Below are 12,951 nucleotides of genomic sequence, written 5' to 3'. Positions count from 1 at the left end.
CCCAGATCCAGTCACATTGGGGGTTAGGGTTTCAACACATGAATTTTTTGGGGGGTGGGGGAGAACAATTTAGTCCATAACACTTATGCTCACCATGAATAACCAATACTTAATTCATTAAATAGTGAATTTTGTTCAGGACAAGGAGACCAAGAGATTCAATGCTGTGGGTCATCAGCAGGTATTAGATTTCTGAGTTTCTGCTCAATAGTAAGATGTGATGTGCTTAGCACAGTGTGTACAAGCATGTGCCTCCTATGCCCTTCTGCATCTATTACCAGCCTTAGGCATCTCCTTCCATTAAATTTAAAAGCACATTTGAGAAAGCAAGACAGCCCAGCTAGAATTCCAGCTCTTATTCACCTTAGATCACCACTTCAGATGTTTTCATTTCTTCATTTCCAAGATAAGGGGGCTAGTCCACATGACCTCTTCTTCCAAGGTCTCGAATTGTATGATTCCAACTCTAAGGAAAAAGCACCTAGCATCACTAAGTCAGGACCCACTGCACCTGGACAGCAGAGAGCCTATCCATGTGAATGATCTGCTAAAGTGTCTTTCCTGCAACCATTTTGTTTGGCTAAAAAGAGTACCCTTGGTACTTCCATTCTTTGGAAGACCACTAGGAATGAATCACAGGAGCCTTAATGTATTGATTTGGTTTATTATTTTATTGCCACATTAGAAATGAAAATAAACTGAAAATCTGCAAACCCATGTCCCTTCATGAAGATTATGGAGCAATGGAGACACCCATTGTAGAAGGTGAAAAGTAGCTTATCCTGTAGGGGGTAGAAGAACATCACACACAAAGGTCATCAATGGTGGGATTATGGACAACATCTGCCAGCTGGAGTTTATGCATCAATGGAAAGTTTACAAAATGAACATAAGGGAACATTGGCTACTCCTGACATCTTAGCCAGGGAGTACAGGTGTGAAGCATTAGAAGGTGCCTAAAATCTCTACAAGCACAAAGGTTTACAAAAAAAAAAAGCCCCAAACCGAGACACTCAGGCATTGTTGAAAACTGCTTGTGGGAGGAGATTCCCATCTTATGAAGTTTGAACACACTCTTTCTCCTGCTGGATAGCTGGGGGAAAAAACAAACATAAAAAAATCATTAAGAAGGTTTTTTTTCTAAGATTAAGTTCAGTTTCTTCCCCAAAAGTACTTTTCCAAGTCACTGAAGGCTGCCATACCTGCTTACGGGGGGGTGGGGGGGTGGGTGTGTGTGTGTGTGTGTGTGTGTGTGTAAACCACCTGAATGTTCATTAGAATCTACATCAACTGCAGGGTTTTTTCCCATTTAAGAGGTAGATCTATGCTGTTGCCACTTTTTCCATATGTTATTTTAAGAATGAAGAGGAACTGAAGCATTTTCTTCAGATTTAGCTATCCCTATACAATTTGAAAGATATACCATTTCAGACAATTTTGATTAACTTTCAAATAATGCTGACATGAAAAAATGTGCCCCTTGGTTTGGAGTTTCTCCAGCAGATTGTAAGTCAGGAGGGCAAAACTGATCCCTTGATCCCTGAGACACCTGACTATACCCAAGAGCTGCACTGGTTCTCCTACCTCATCTTGTCATCAGGTAGAGAAGGCCAAAACCACAAAGTTTATACAGCTCTTTAGGGATGAGATCACAAACCCAAATTGTTAGGTGCATAAAAATGGCAAATAACCAAAAATTGGACACAACTAAGATGTTTATAATACTGAGTCCAATATCCCAAGATTGGTTTTAATGTGGCTTTTAGTAATTTTTTTCAACAACCAAAAAAACACAGTTTTTAAAAAATTCTCCATTACTACTAGGGCCTATTTTGTGAGAACCACTCATATGAGCCAGGTAAGAAGCAACTATTTGATATTTTTAGATGTTGCATTAAATACATTGGTACTTTAATTATTGTTTACTTTGTGGCAAAATTTACAAGAAGAGTTTATTTACTGAACCTATCAATTTTCACCATTGTTTGTCTCAACTAGAAAGCCCCCATGACTTACTTTCCTTTGAGGGAAGAGTATTTTTTTCTTTAGTATTAGTTTTCTTCAGTTTTGACCTGTCAAACTTCTCCACTTCAGACAAATCTGGCTTATCACTCATCTTGACTAAAAGAAAGACTGAAAAAAAAAAAAACCATTTAACAAACCTATGTGGTAGAACTATTATCAGACTAAGGAGTAACAGCCAAAATTCTCACATTTAATATTAATGTGTATTTTACCTGCTGATTTTCAACAGGAAACAAGCAGCAGATCTTAGAAATGTGTTTTTATTAGAATACTTTTTATTCCATGTCATTACCCTATTTCTGATAAGCAGTAAATGCCACTGAATCAGGATGCACCAGAAACCAAGATGCTCTAGAAACTGGAGTCAATATGTCTGACTCTTAAAATCACAGCAAAGGTAAAATGAAGGTGATAGAAACACATGAGCAGATAGGGAGAGAAGAAAAAATATGGACTGGGTTTAACCAGCTGATGAATTGTCACAGGAGATAGCACTATTTGAGCATCTTCACTTTCTAGTCAATTACTTTGGGGGGGGGGCACTTTTCCTGGGGGATATGAGCAGCACACACAAAAAAAGGGTGGTTAAAAAATTGTACTAGCTTCTTTCCATTTTATCTGCCCAAAGACAGTAGATTAAGGAGCCACAATAAGAGAGGAAAGGGATTTAATCTGATCATAACTAATTACATGTCTCATACTAGCTCCTTATGGTACTGTTTTGTAAATGCTGTAAGAAGACACAACTAATTAGGATCAGACCAAGGACTTCAGCAGAACAGGGTAAACAAATAGAGTTGATTTTTATTTCACCATATTTTCTCTGCAAAGGGAAAGGTTAGGAGATGAGGTGCCCTGTGACCATTCCGGATTTGTCAACAAGACAATAGGAGACCCCAGAGACCGGAAAACAGAGCTGTCCAGCTCGTGCCTGGTCCCACCCTGGTAGGGGTAAGACAGGTCTAGTGCCCAGAGTAGAATGGAGAGGCCCCCAAGCAGCCAGAAGTCCCGAGTGTGCCTCCCTCCCGTCGAGGTCACCCTAAGACCCTCCTCTGACGAGGGATCAGATGCCAATCTCCAAGGTAGGGAAACAGGGACTAACAGATCATAAAAGGCTGGGCGCGTGGGTCTGTTTGTCAGGAGCGGTTTGCTTACATTTTAAAATAACCTTCATCATCTTTGTCGGGCGCGCAGCCCACCTTTTGGCCACAAAGGGAGGACGCGAAGGGCCTGCCCCAGAGGGCCCATTCCGGGCAGCACCGAAAGTCCTGGTCCTCTCAGCCTCGGGCTTGCAGTCACAGCGGACCGGCCGCTCTGAGGGGCCGCCCCCTCGGGCCTCCCAAGGACCCACCCGGGGAGGACCCGGCAACGCGCCGAAGGCGGCGCCGCAGAAGACAAAGGCGCGGACTCTCTAGGAGGCGCAGTTACAAAACGCCAGTCCCGACCCGGCCCCACCGGTTCCCGAGAGGCCGGCCCCCTCCGCCCCGCAGCCGCTGCGCCCTCCTGTCCCCACAGTCTTCTGGTTCCGCCGGGACCGCAGGTCCTCACCTGATGGCCTGAAGACGGGTGAAAGGCCGACGGCTGGACCGACGCCGCTCCACACACAGGACGACGTTAGCCTTCCCGCGCGGAACCCTGCAGTTGTAGTCGCGGAGCAGTCTCCGCCCCCAGGCCCCGCCCCAGGCCCCCCTAGCCATCTCTGATTGGATGAGGGAATCCCAGGCCCGCCTCTTCGCCCCTCCCCCCTCCCGCTTTCGTCTTGTAGGCTTGAGCCCGCTGTCTCCCCTCTACTCAGGACCTCTGCCCTGCAAGTGTCTTGATGACTTCATACCGGAGCCGCCTCCCCAGACCCTGTCCAAGCCCTCTCTGATTCTCCGAGGGATCGCCTGCCTGCCTCCCCGGTTTCTCCCACTGTTTTCGTGCTGAGGATCCACTTCCCTCCTTCCCAAGTTTACTCACTCCTCCAAGATAGTTGGGGCCTCGATGTAAGCAAACACTTCTTTCTTGCCCAGTTAGCTTCCAACGTCTGGAACTGGCTTTTTATAGCCATAGAGCCTAAGTACACTGGGGTAACCAAACAATGGTTTGCAAGCAATGCTCAGTGGCATCTGTTCTAATCCTTGGCCAGGTCATGGAGGAGGGAAGCTCACTGAGAGGGTGGGCAGTTCAGAGTCATTCACCCCCACAGCTGAACAGTTCTGTCACAGTGGTGCTCTCCTATGTAAAAGTCACATTTTCGACTTTCTCAGCCACTGAACATGGTAGTAGTCAGTAGGGTAATCACAGGAGGATCTACTGAGGCTCTTCATCTCTATCTCCCCAATCCCTAGCACTTTGCTTGGCCCACAGGAGACTAGGTAAGTACCTGTCTATAAATTGAGGTAATACATCCATGATAGAGCAGAAATTTTGGACAGCAGCACCACCCAGTGTCCATGTTGGGGGAGAAAAGTGAGGATCCAGTAGTTACTTGAAAGGACCAGATGTTCGAGGTCACTTTCTGGATACTCACCCAGAACCTTAAAGCATTAAGGTAAGATGGAGATAAGACTGTCTTTAGCTTGTATCCCATATTTGCCATATGGCTCATGTATGGTGGTAAAGATACTCTACATAGATCAGCACCCACTCTTTCCACAAAGATTTCTCAGGCCCTCCCCACCTCTCTCCATTCATTCCCTTCTCTATGCTCTTGTAGCATTTCCTGTTAATTTGAGAGTTTTGTATGTTTGTTGGAGAAACTTTTAAAGCAGAAAGCCACCCTCATTCAACAAATAATATTTATTGAGTACCTATAGTGTCCCAGGCATTAAATATAATAACACCAGTGTTTCTACCACTCAAATTTGAATATTGTTAACATTGAGTATATTTACTCTTTTTTTAAGAATAAAAACAGTAAAGAAAAATGTAGGTTCCCTTGACCCTCACCCCATGTCCACTCACCCTCCACTTCCCCAGGGGTAGTCCTATCCTGAATGTGAAGTATAGTTCCTAGATCATTTTTTTTATCATTACAGATTTATGTGACCTCTGGTCCTAGGAACAATATGGAGCACTGTATGGACCAGTGCTTTAGGTATAAGACTGAACTTCCATTTCACTTGGGGTAAACAGGAAGTCCCAGACACACACACACCCTTCTGTAGCCCAGACTTCAAAATCTATCTTGAATCTAACTGCCTTGAATCCATCAGAACTCATCTAATAATGATGTTTATCCCCATTATTGTTAGTCACCAAAAGAACTCCAAGATCCCCACAACACCCCTCAACTCCTGCGTATTAACCCCCATAAGGCTGTGACCACATCTCCCCTTTAGTTCACTTCTCACACCCCTCTCCTACTCCCAAAACACAATGCACCTTCAGTAATTCCTCTATATCCCCAACCTCTTCTCTGAATGTGCCCATCATTGTCTTCCCCTAACAGAAATCAATCTTTCCTGGGGACTCTGTGTCCCCTGAAGCCCACTCAAGAGGAGCAGATGATTTTTCTCTCCCACCACCATTGTACTGCAGAGCCTGAAGGTCAAGTCTTCCTTGGTCTTCCTTGCTTCTCATTGCTGCCTTTAGACCATTCCTCTCCCACATCCCTGAAAACCTCTAGTTTTTGACGGCTTGTCACCAGCTAGCCTTCATTTTTGTTGTCATCTACCAAACTTCATCCCCCACCCCAATTTCTCAAAGGTTTTAGCTCCTGGAGCACAGTCACTCTCAATGGTAGTAGTCCCGTCTTTATTCCCAGTGAGCTCAAGAATGATCATTCTGACACACTGACTCCTTCAGTTCCTTGAACATTTCTCTTTTGTGACATTGTCCTTGACCCCACCTCAGCTACACACTCACATGGCTATACCCTAGGCCTTGTCATAGCAATTTTAGCAACCCCTCTGTAATATCAATTTCAAACATCCCTCTCTATGACCATCACCTCTTCTTTTTCCAGCTCACTCCCTTTGGTATCCAGACCCCACTATCCTTCAACCTCACCAGAATCTCCAGTCCTTTGGTCCTACCATATTTTCACCATCTCTTACTCCCTTAATGCCTTCTCTCCCCTCCTTCCCTAGTTCAAATGCCATGGCCAGTCTTTATAGTCACTCATTTACATATACCCTTCACTCTCCTGCTCCTTTCTCAGTTTGTATTGCTTCCCTGGCAAAATCATTACTCTGGCTAAGTCCAAATACACTTCAAGAAGCCTAAACCCACACAGCTAAACCTAGCTGGAGGAAAATACACAACCACATGACTAATTTCAGTTTAAATTCATGACCACAAATGTCAATCAGGCCCTTACTGCTACCAAGCAATCACTCTATAGATACCCAGTCCCTTACTTCCAACACCACTTCAACATCCCAATTCTTCACGTGCTCCTTATTTCACTAGAAAATTTAAACCATAATTCCACAGACACCTATTACCATAATGCTTAACTCACCAGCACCTGCATCTGTATATATGGCCTTCCTGTTGATATCATATATGATTGTTTTGGGCTGAATTATATCCCCCAAAATCCAAATGTTGAAATCCTAAACTCCAGTACCTCAGAAAGTGACTCTACCTCTTTTAAAAAGTAATTAAGGTGAGGGTGCCTGGGTGGCTCAGTTGGTTAAGCGACTGCCTTCGGCTCAGGTCATGATCCTGGAGTCCCGGGATCGAGTCCCGCATCGGGCTCCCTGCTCGGCAGGGAGTCTGCTTCTCCCTCTGACCCTCTTCCCTCTCATGCTCTCTGTCTCTCATTCTCTCTGTCTCAAATAAATAAATAAAATCTTTAAAAAAAAAGTAATTAAGGTGAAATGAGGTCATATAGGTAAACCCTATTCCAATATGACTGGTATCTCTCTAAGAAGAGATTAGGGCACAGATAACACAGATTGAAAACACAGGGACAAGTCCTAATAGCCAAGGAGAGAGGTCTCACCACAAACCAAACATGCAGATATCTTGATCTCAGACCTCTGGCCTCTGTAATTGTGAGAAAATTAATTTCTTTCATTTAGCGGCACCTGGATGGCACAGTTGATTGAATGGCTGACTCTTGGTTTTGGCTCATGATCTCAGGGTCCTGGGATCGAGCCCTGAGTTGGGCTTCATGCTCAGCACAGAGTCTGCTTGAGACTCTTTCTCCCTCTCACTCTGCACCTTCCCCCTGCTCTCTCTCTTTCTCTCTCCCTCAAATAAATAAATACAATCTTTAAAAAAAAAAAAAATTCTGTTGTTTAAACCACCCGGGCTGTGGTACTTTGTTTTGCCAGCCCTAGCAAACTAATATAATATTTCCAGATTCTCCTCTAAAGCCAGCCTCTCTCTTTTCCCACTACATTTCTTTCTCTCACACCAATTCAACAATACCACTACCATCTTTCTCCCCTTTATCTCCAACATCATCAATGTTGTGCTCTATATTAGGTCATTTCTATCAGGATACAATCACGCTATTATTTCTTATCTTCACATATATACATTTTCATCATTATATATGCATTATTTTGTATATACGTTCTCTTGACTCCACTCCCCCACCTGCTCTCACCCCATTTCTTTGCTCCCTTTTGATGCAAATCTCTTTTACAGATATACCTGATATACATTTCCATGTGCAATATTTGAAGGCATTGTTTGAACCAATGTTCCTGGTCTAAGACTGAATTCCTCATTCTACCTACATCAATCTGGTGTCAAGAGGGAACCCCAGATGACCATCCTTTCCTAGCCCACTACTCTCTCTGCCTGTTCTCCACCTCACTCAGTCTGTCCCAGCTATTGCCTCTCTACTGTTCCTCAAACAAGCCACACTCACTGTTGCCTAGGGCCTTTTTAATGTCTGTTCCATCTATCAGGAATGTTCTTCCCCCAGATATCCACTTGGACTACTCCATCATTCCTTTGTAATTGTTGTATCTATTTACTGTTACAATTTTTCACCTACTATTCTCCCTTGAACACATTCCAATCAGGGGTCCACCTCCACTACTCTACTGAAATTTATCTTGTCGAGGTCATGAATAATATCCACATTGTTCAACCCAATGTTTGGTTCTTAATCCTTGTCTTACTTGACCTATCAGCAGCATTTGGCACAGCTGATGAGCCCCTCCTCCTTGGTTCATGGTCTTCACTTGGCTTCCAGGACCCCACACTCTCCTGTTCTCCTCTAATCTCACTGGCTGCTCCTTCTCAGTCTTCTTTACTGGCTTCGTCTCTCCTCAAAGACCTCTTAAAACGAGAGTGCCTCCAGGCAAGGTCCCAAATTCTCTTCTTTTTTTTTTCTTGTTTATTAATTCATTTATTTTTATTGAGTTATAATTGACATTTAAAAATGTATTAGTTTTAGGTGTACAATATAATGATTTGATATATGTATATATTGTGGAGTGATTACCATAATAAATTTAGTTAACATCCATCACTACACATAGTTATGCATTTTTTCCTTTGTGGTGAAAACTTTTACAGTTTACTCTCTTAGCAACTTTCAAATACATATACAATACAGTATTGTTAACTATAGCCACAGTGCTGTACATTACATCCCCAGGACTTAATTTTCTTATTTTTTTAATTTAAATTCAATTAATTAACATATAATGTATTATTTGTTTCAGGGGTACAGGTCTGTGATTCATCAGTCTTATATAATACACAGTGCTCATTGCAACACATACCCTCCCCAATGTCCATCACCCAGTTATCCCATCACCCCTCCCTCCTCCCCTCCAACAACCCTCAGTTTGTTTCCTAAGATTAAGGGTCTCTTATGGTTTGTCTCCCTCTCTGCTTTTGTCTTGTTTCATTTTTTCCTCTCTTCCCCTATGATCCTCTGCCTTGTTTCTTAAATTCCACATATCAGTGAGATCATATGATAATTGTCTTTCTCTGATTGACTTATTTTGCTTAGCATAATACCCTCTAGTTTCATCCACATCGTTGCAAATGGCAAGATTTCATTTTTTTGATGGCTCCCAATTCCTCTTCTTTCCAACCTACTCACACTCCCTTGGTGGTCTCTTCCAGTCCAATGTCTGTAGAACCATTTCTATGATGACAACTCCCAAATTCATGTCTGCAGACCAGGACTGTATCCCAAACTACAGTCTAATATATTCAACTACCTACTTAGCATCTCCACTCAGATGTCTAATAGACATCTCAAACTCAAAATGTCCCCAACAGGGGTGCCTGGGTGGCTTGGTCAGTTAGGCATCCCACTCTTGATCTCAGCTCAGATCTTGATCTCAGGGTGGTGAGTTCAAGCCCAGCATGGAGCCTACATTTTAAAAATGTCCCAGACTGAACTCCTAATCTTTTTCTCCTATAGCCTTCTCTATCGGAATTGATGGCAAGTCCATCAGCCCTTCTGCTCAGGCCAAAAATCTTGACATCATTTCAATTCCTCTCTTTCTCTCCCACTACACATCAATCCATCAGGAAGTCATTTTGGTTGTACTTCAGAATGAATCCAAAATCCAACCACTTCTCATAATCTCCATTGCTACTTATAAGGTCTAGTCCACTATCATATATCGTCTGAATAACAACAATAGCTTTCTAAAAGTTCTCTCTGCTTTCATCCTTGATCTCCTATGCTGCATCTTAGCACAAAATGAAGGTGACAATTTTAAAATATAAATAACATCATGGTACTTCTGTGCTGAAAATCCTTCAAAGATACTTAATTCCACTCAGAGGGAGAGCCAAAGTACCTACAAAAGCCCTACATTTTCTCACTCTCCATTATATCTCTGACCTTTCTATCTGCTCACTTCATCACTCACTCCATTACATCTGTGGTCTACCCTACTGTTCCTCAAACAAACCAGGCTCACTGTTGCAATAAGTCCTTTGCAATGTACCTCTGGAAGGAGTGCTCTTTTCCAAGATATCCGTTTGATTAAACTTTCTCACCTCCTTCAAGGCTCAAATCTCACCATTTCAATGAGGCCTACCTGAATTATTCTATTTAATACTACAACCTGTCCATCCCTGTTCTATCTGCCTTACCTTGCTCTGCTTTCATCACTAACACACTGTACAACTTATTTACTATGTTTATTGTTTTATTTCAGCTTTCCCCCATTGAAATGTGAAGTCCATGAAGGCAAAGATCTCTATTTTTTCACTGATCCCAAGTAACTAGAATTGTGCACAAAATGAAGATTTGCTAAACTAAATTATTTTCTGGTATTTTCCCCCCTTTCCTGCCATGCTCTGAAAGACTGCTCACACCCTGAGATGATTAAAATATTTACTCACTTTCTTCTAGTCCTTTCTTGTTTTTATTATTTACATTTAAATATTTGATCCTTCTGGGGTGCCTGGCTGGCTCAGTTGGATGAGCGTGTGATTCTTGATCTTGGGGTCATTAGTTTGAGCCCCAAGTTAGGTGTAGAGGTTACTTGAGTAAATTTTTTTGAATTAAAAAATATTTGATCATTCTGGAATTTATACTACAAGTTCTTATATAAAAATCAGCTTGGGGCTCCTGGGTGGCTCAGTCAGTTAAGCATCCAACTCTTGATGTCAGCTCAGGTCATGATCTCAGGGTCATGAGATTGAGCCCTGTGACAGGCTCTGCAATTAGCAGGGAGTCTGCTTGAGATTCTCTCTCTCCCTCTCCCTCTGCCCCTCCCCCCATGCTCTCCCTCTCTCTCTCTCTAAAATCAATCAACCAATCAATCTTTTAAAAAATCAGCTTTTTTTTCCCTCAACTGGTTATCCCATTGTCTTATAGCATTTATTTAATAATTTGTTCTGTTTTCTGGTGATTTTTGCATCACAACAAATTATACCACACTGTGTATAATCTTCTACAACTTGCTCTTTTCACCCAACATTATGATTGTTTAGATTTACCCATGTTTATACTGTAAGATATATACAACCATTTTAACTGATATATAATATTCCATTTTATGAATATCCTATAGTTTATTTATATATTGCCATTCTTGTGGACACTTAAGTTGTTTCCTTTTTTTCTATTACAAACAATGCTGCAATTGATATTATTGCTATAGTTTCCTTTTATTCTATAGACACGTCTCCTGGAAGTGAAATTGCTAAATGACAGAGTATGTGCATCCTCAACCTGACTAGATTGCCAAATAGCTTGCTTCAGTAATTGAACCAATTTACATGCATATCTGCAATGTAGAAGAGTTTCCACTATCCCCACATTCTTGCAAATAAGCATTTCCAGATTTCTCTTTACCAATCTAATGGGTGAAAATGAGCATTTTCCTGGTGTTTGAATGCACTTCCCAGATTATTTCATGAAGTTAGCATGTTTTTTTCTTTAAAAAAAAAAAAAAAACCTGGGGCGCCTGGGTGGCTCAGTTGTTAAGCATCTGCCTTTGGCTCAGGTCATGATCTCAGGGTCCTGGGATCGAGCCCCACGTCGGGCTCCCTGCTCAACGGGAAGCCTGCTTTTCACTCTCCCACTCCCCCTGCTTGTGTTCCCTCTCTCGCTGTGTCTCTCTCTGTCAAATAAATAAAATAAAATCTTTAAAAATAAAAAAAAAATTAAAAAACCCTCCCAGAATCATAGCATTTTATTTTATTTTATTTTATTTTAAAGATTTTACCCATTTGAGAGAAAGAGAGTAAGAGAGAGCATGAGCAGGGGGAGGGCAGAGGGAGAAGCAGACTCCCCACTGAGCAGGGAGCCCGATATGGGACTCCATCCCAGGACCCTGAGATCACAACTTGAGCCAAAGGCAGACACTCAACCCACTGAACTACCCAGGTGCCCCAAGGTTAGCATGTTTTTATAGGTTTTCTGGGCATACATATTTCCTCATATGAATTGCCTTCTGATGTACTTTACCCATTTTTCTTTTGTCTTTTAGTATTGCTTCTTATGTGTGCTTTACATATTCTATAGCCTAATTATTAGTCTATAATATATCTTGCAAAATTTTTTCTTCATTCATATTTTGTTGGTTTGCAACAAGTATGTGTAACTGGAATAAGCCTGTTAGAGGAAAAAAAATGACTTTTGGTACACATGCAACTCAACTGGTGGGAACCATGTATAAGAAAGTATACTATTAGACATGTTTTCAAAACATTTTATTTAAGTATAATATACATACAGAAAAAATAATCATATCTTAAGTATACATCTTCATGAATGTTCACAAAATGAAGACACCCATATAAACAGCCCACAGATCAAGACACGGAACATGACCAGCCCCCCAGAAGCCTCTCTTGTGCTCTCTTTCAGTGATTATGCCCAAGGATGTTAACCACTCTCCTGACCATTTTGCCTCCTTTGTATTTTAAGTAAATGAAATCATTCTGCATATACTTCTGTGTGTCTGGCTTCTTTTGCTCAATATTAGTTTTGTGAGATTCATTTATGTTGTTGTGTGTATTTGTAGTTAGTTTGTTCTCCTTTATGTACTGCATTTCAATATAACACTATTTGTTAATTCTAATGTTGATGGACATTTGGGTTTTTTCTAGTTTGGGGTTATTATAAATAGTGCTGTTACAAGCATACATACCCATGCCTTTTAGCGAATATACATATGCATTTTTCTTGAGCATATATCTCATAAGACATGCATATGTTCAGCTTTAGTAGGTACAGCCAACTAATTTTCCAAAAAATGTGTACCAATTATTTGTTTTTTAAGATTTTTATTTATTTATTTGACAGAGAGAGACACAGCGGGAGAGGGAACACAAGCAGGGGGAGTGGGAGAGGGAGAAGCAGGCTTCCCGCCGAGCAGGGAGCCCTATGCGGGGCTCGATCCCAGGACACTGGGATCGTGACCTAAGCCGAAGGCAGATGCTTAATGACTGAGCCACCCAGGCACCCCAAGTGTGTACCAATTATTGATTGTCTTTTGACTTTAACTTTGTCTTTTATTATATAATTTTTTAAAGATTTTTAATTTAATTTTT

The 12,951-nt window shown here is 41.7% G+C and overlaps 1 protein-coding gene across 1 annotated transcript; it reads right to left on the bottom strand.

Annotated features, from left to right (window-relative positions):
- Positions 1 to 648: 648 nt before the first annotated feature.
- TMSB15B (thymosin beta 15B) lies at positions 649 to 3,676 on the bottom strand. The gene is made up of 3 exons (XM_035006594.1): positions 3,574 to 3,676; positions 2,017 to 2,133; positions 649 to 1,093 (listed from the first exon to the last, which is right to left on the bottom strand). The coding sequence occupies exons 2-3, from the start codon at positions 2,114 to 2,116 to the stop codon at positions 1,056 to 1,058; spliced, it is 138 nt and encodes a 45-aa protein (XP_034862485.1). The 5' UTR covers positions 2,117 to 2,133; positions 3,574 to 3,676; the 3' UTR covers positions 649 to 1,055.
- Positions 3,677 to 12,951: the final 9,275 nt, after the last annotated feature.

Source organism: Mirounga leonina, unplaced genomic scaffold, assembly GCF_011800145.1.
Source record: "Mirounga leonina isolate KUSES-001 unplaced genomic scaffold, KU_Mleo_1.0 Mir_101222, whole genome shotgun sequence".
NCBI lineage: Eukaryota > Metazoa > Chordata > Mammalia > Carnivora > Phocidae > Mirounga > Mirounga leonina.
This window is presented reverse-complemented; position numbering and strand designations above follow the sequence as displayed.

What these genes read in the sequence shown, in the direction of transcription:
- TMSB15B (XM_035006594.1), bottom strand. Translation starts at nt 2,116, where the DNA reads ATGAGTGATAAGCCAGATTTGTCTGAAGTGGAGAAGTTTGACAGGTCA. An exon ending in TACTCTTCCCTCAAAGGAAA is followed by an intron (nt 1,094 to 2,016) that starts GTAAGTCATGGG and finishes TTTTTCCCCCAG; the next exon opens with CTATCCAGCAGGAGAAAGAG.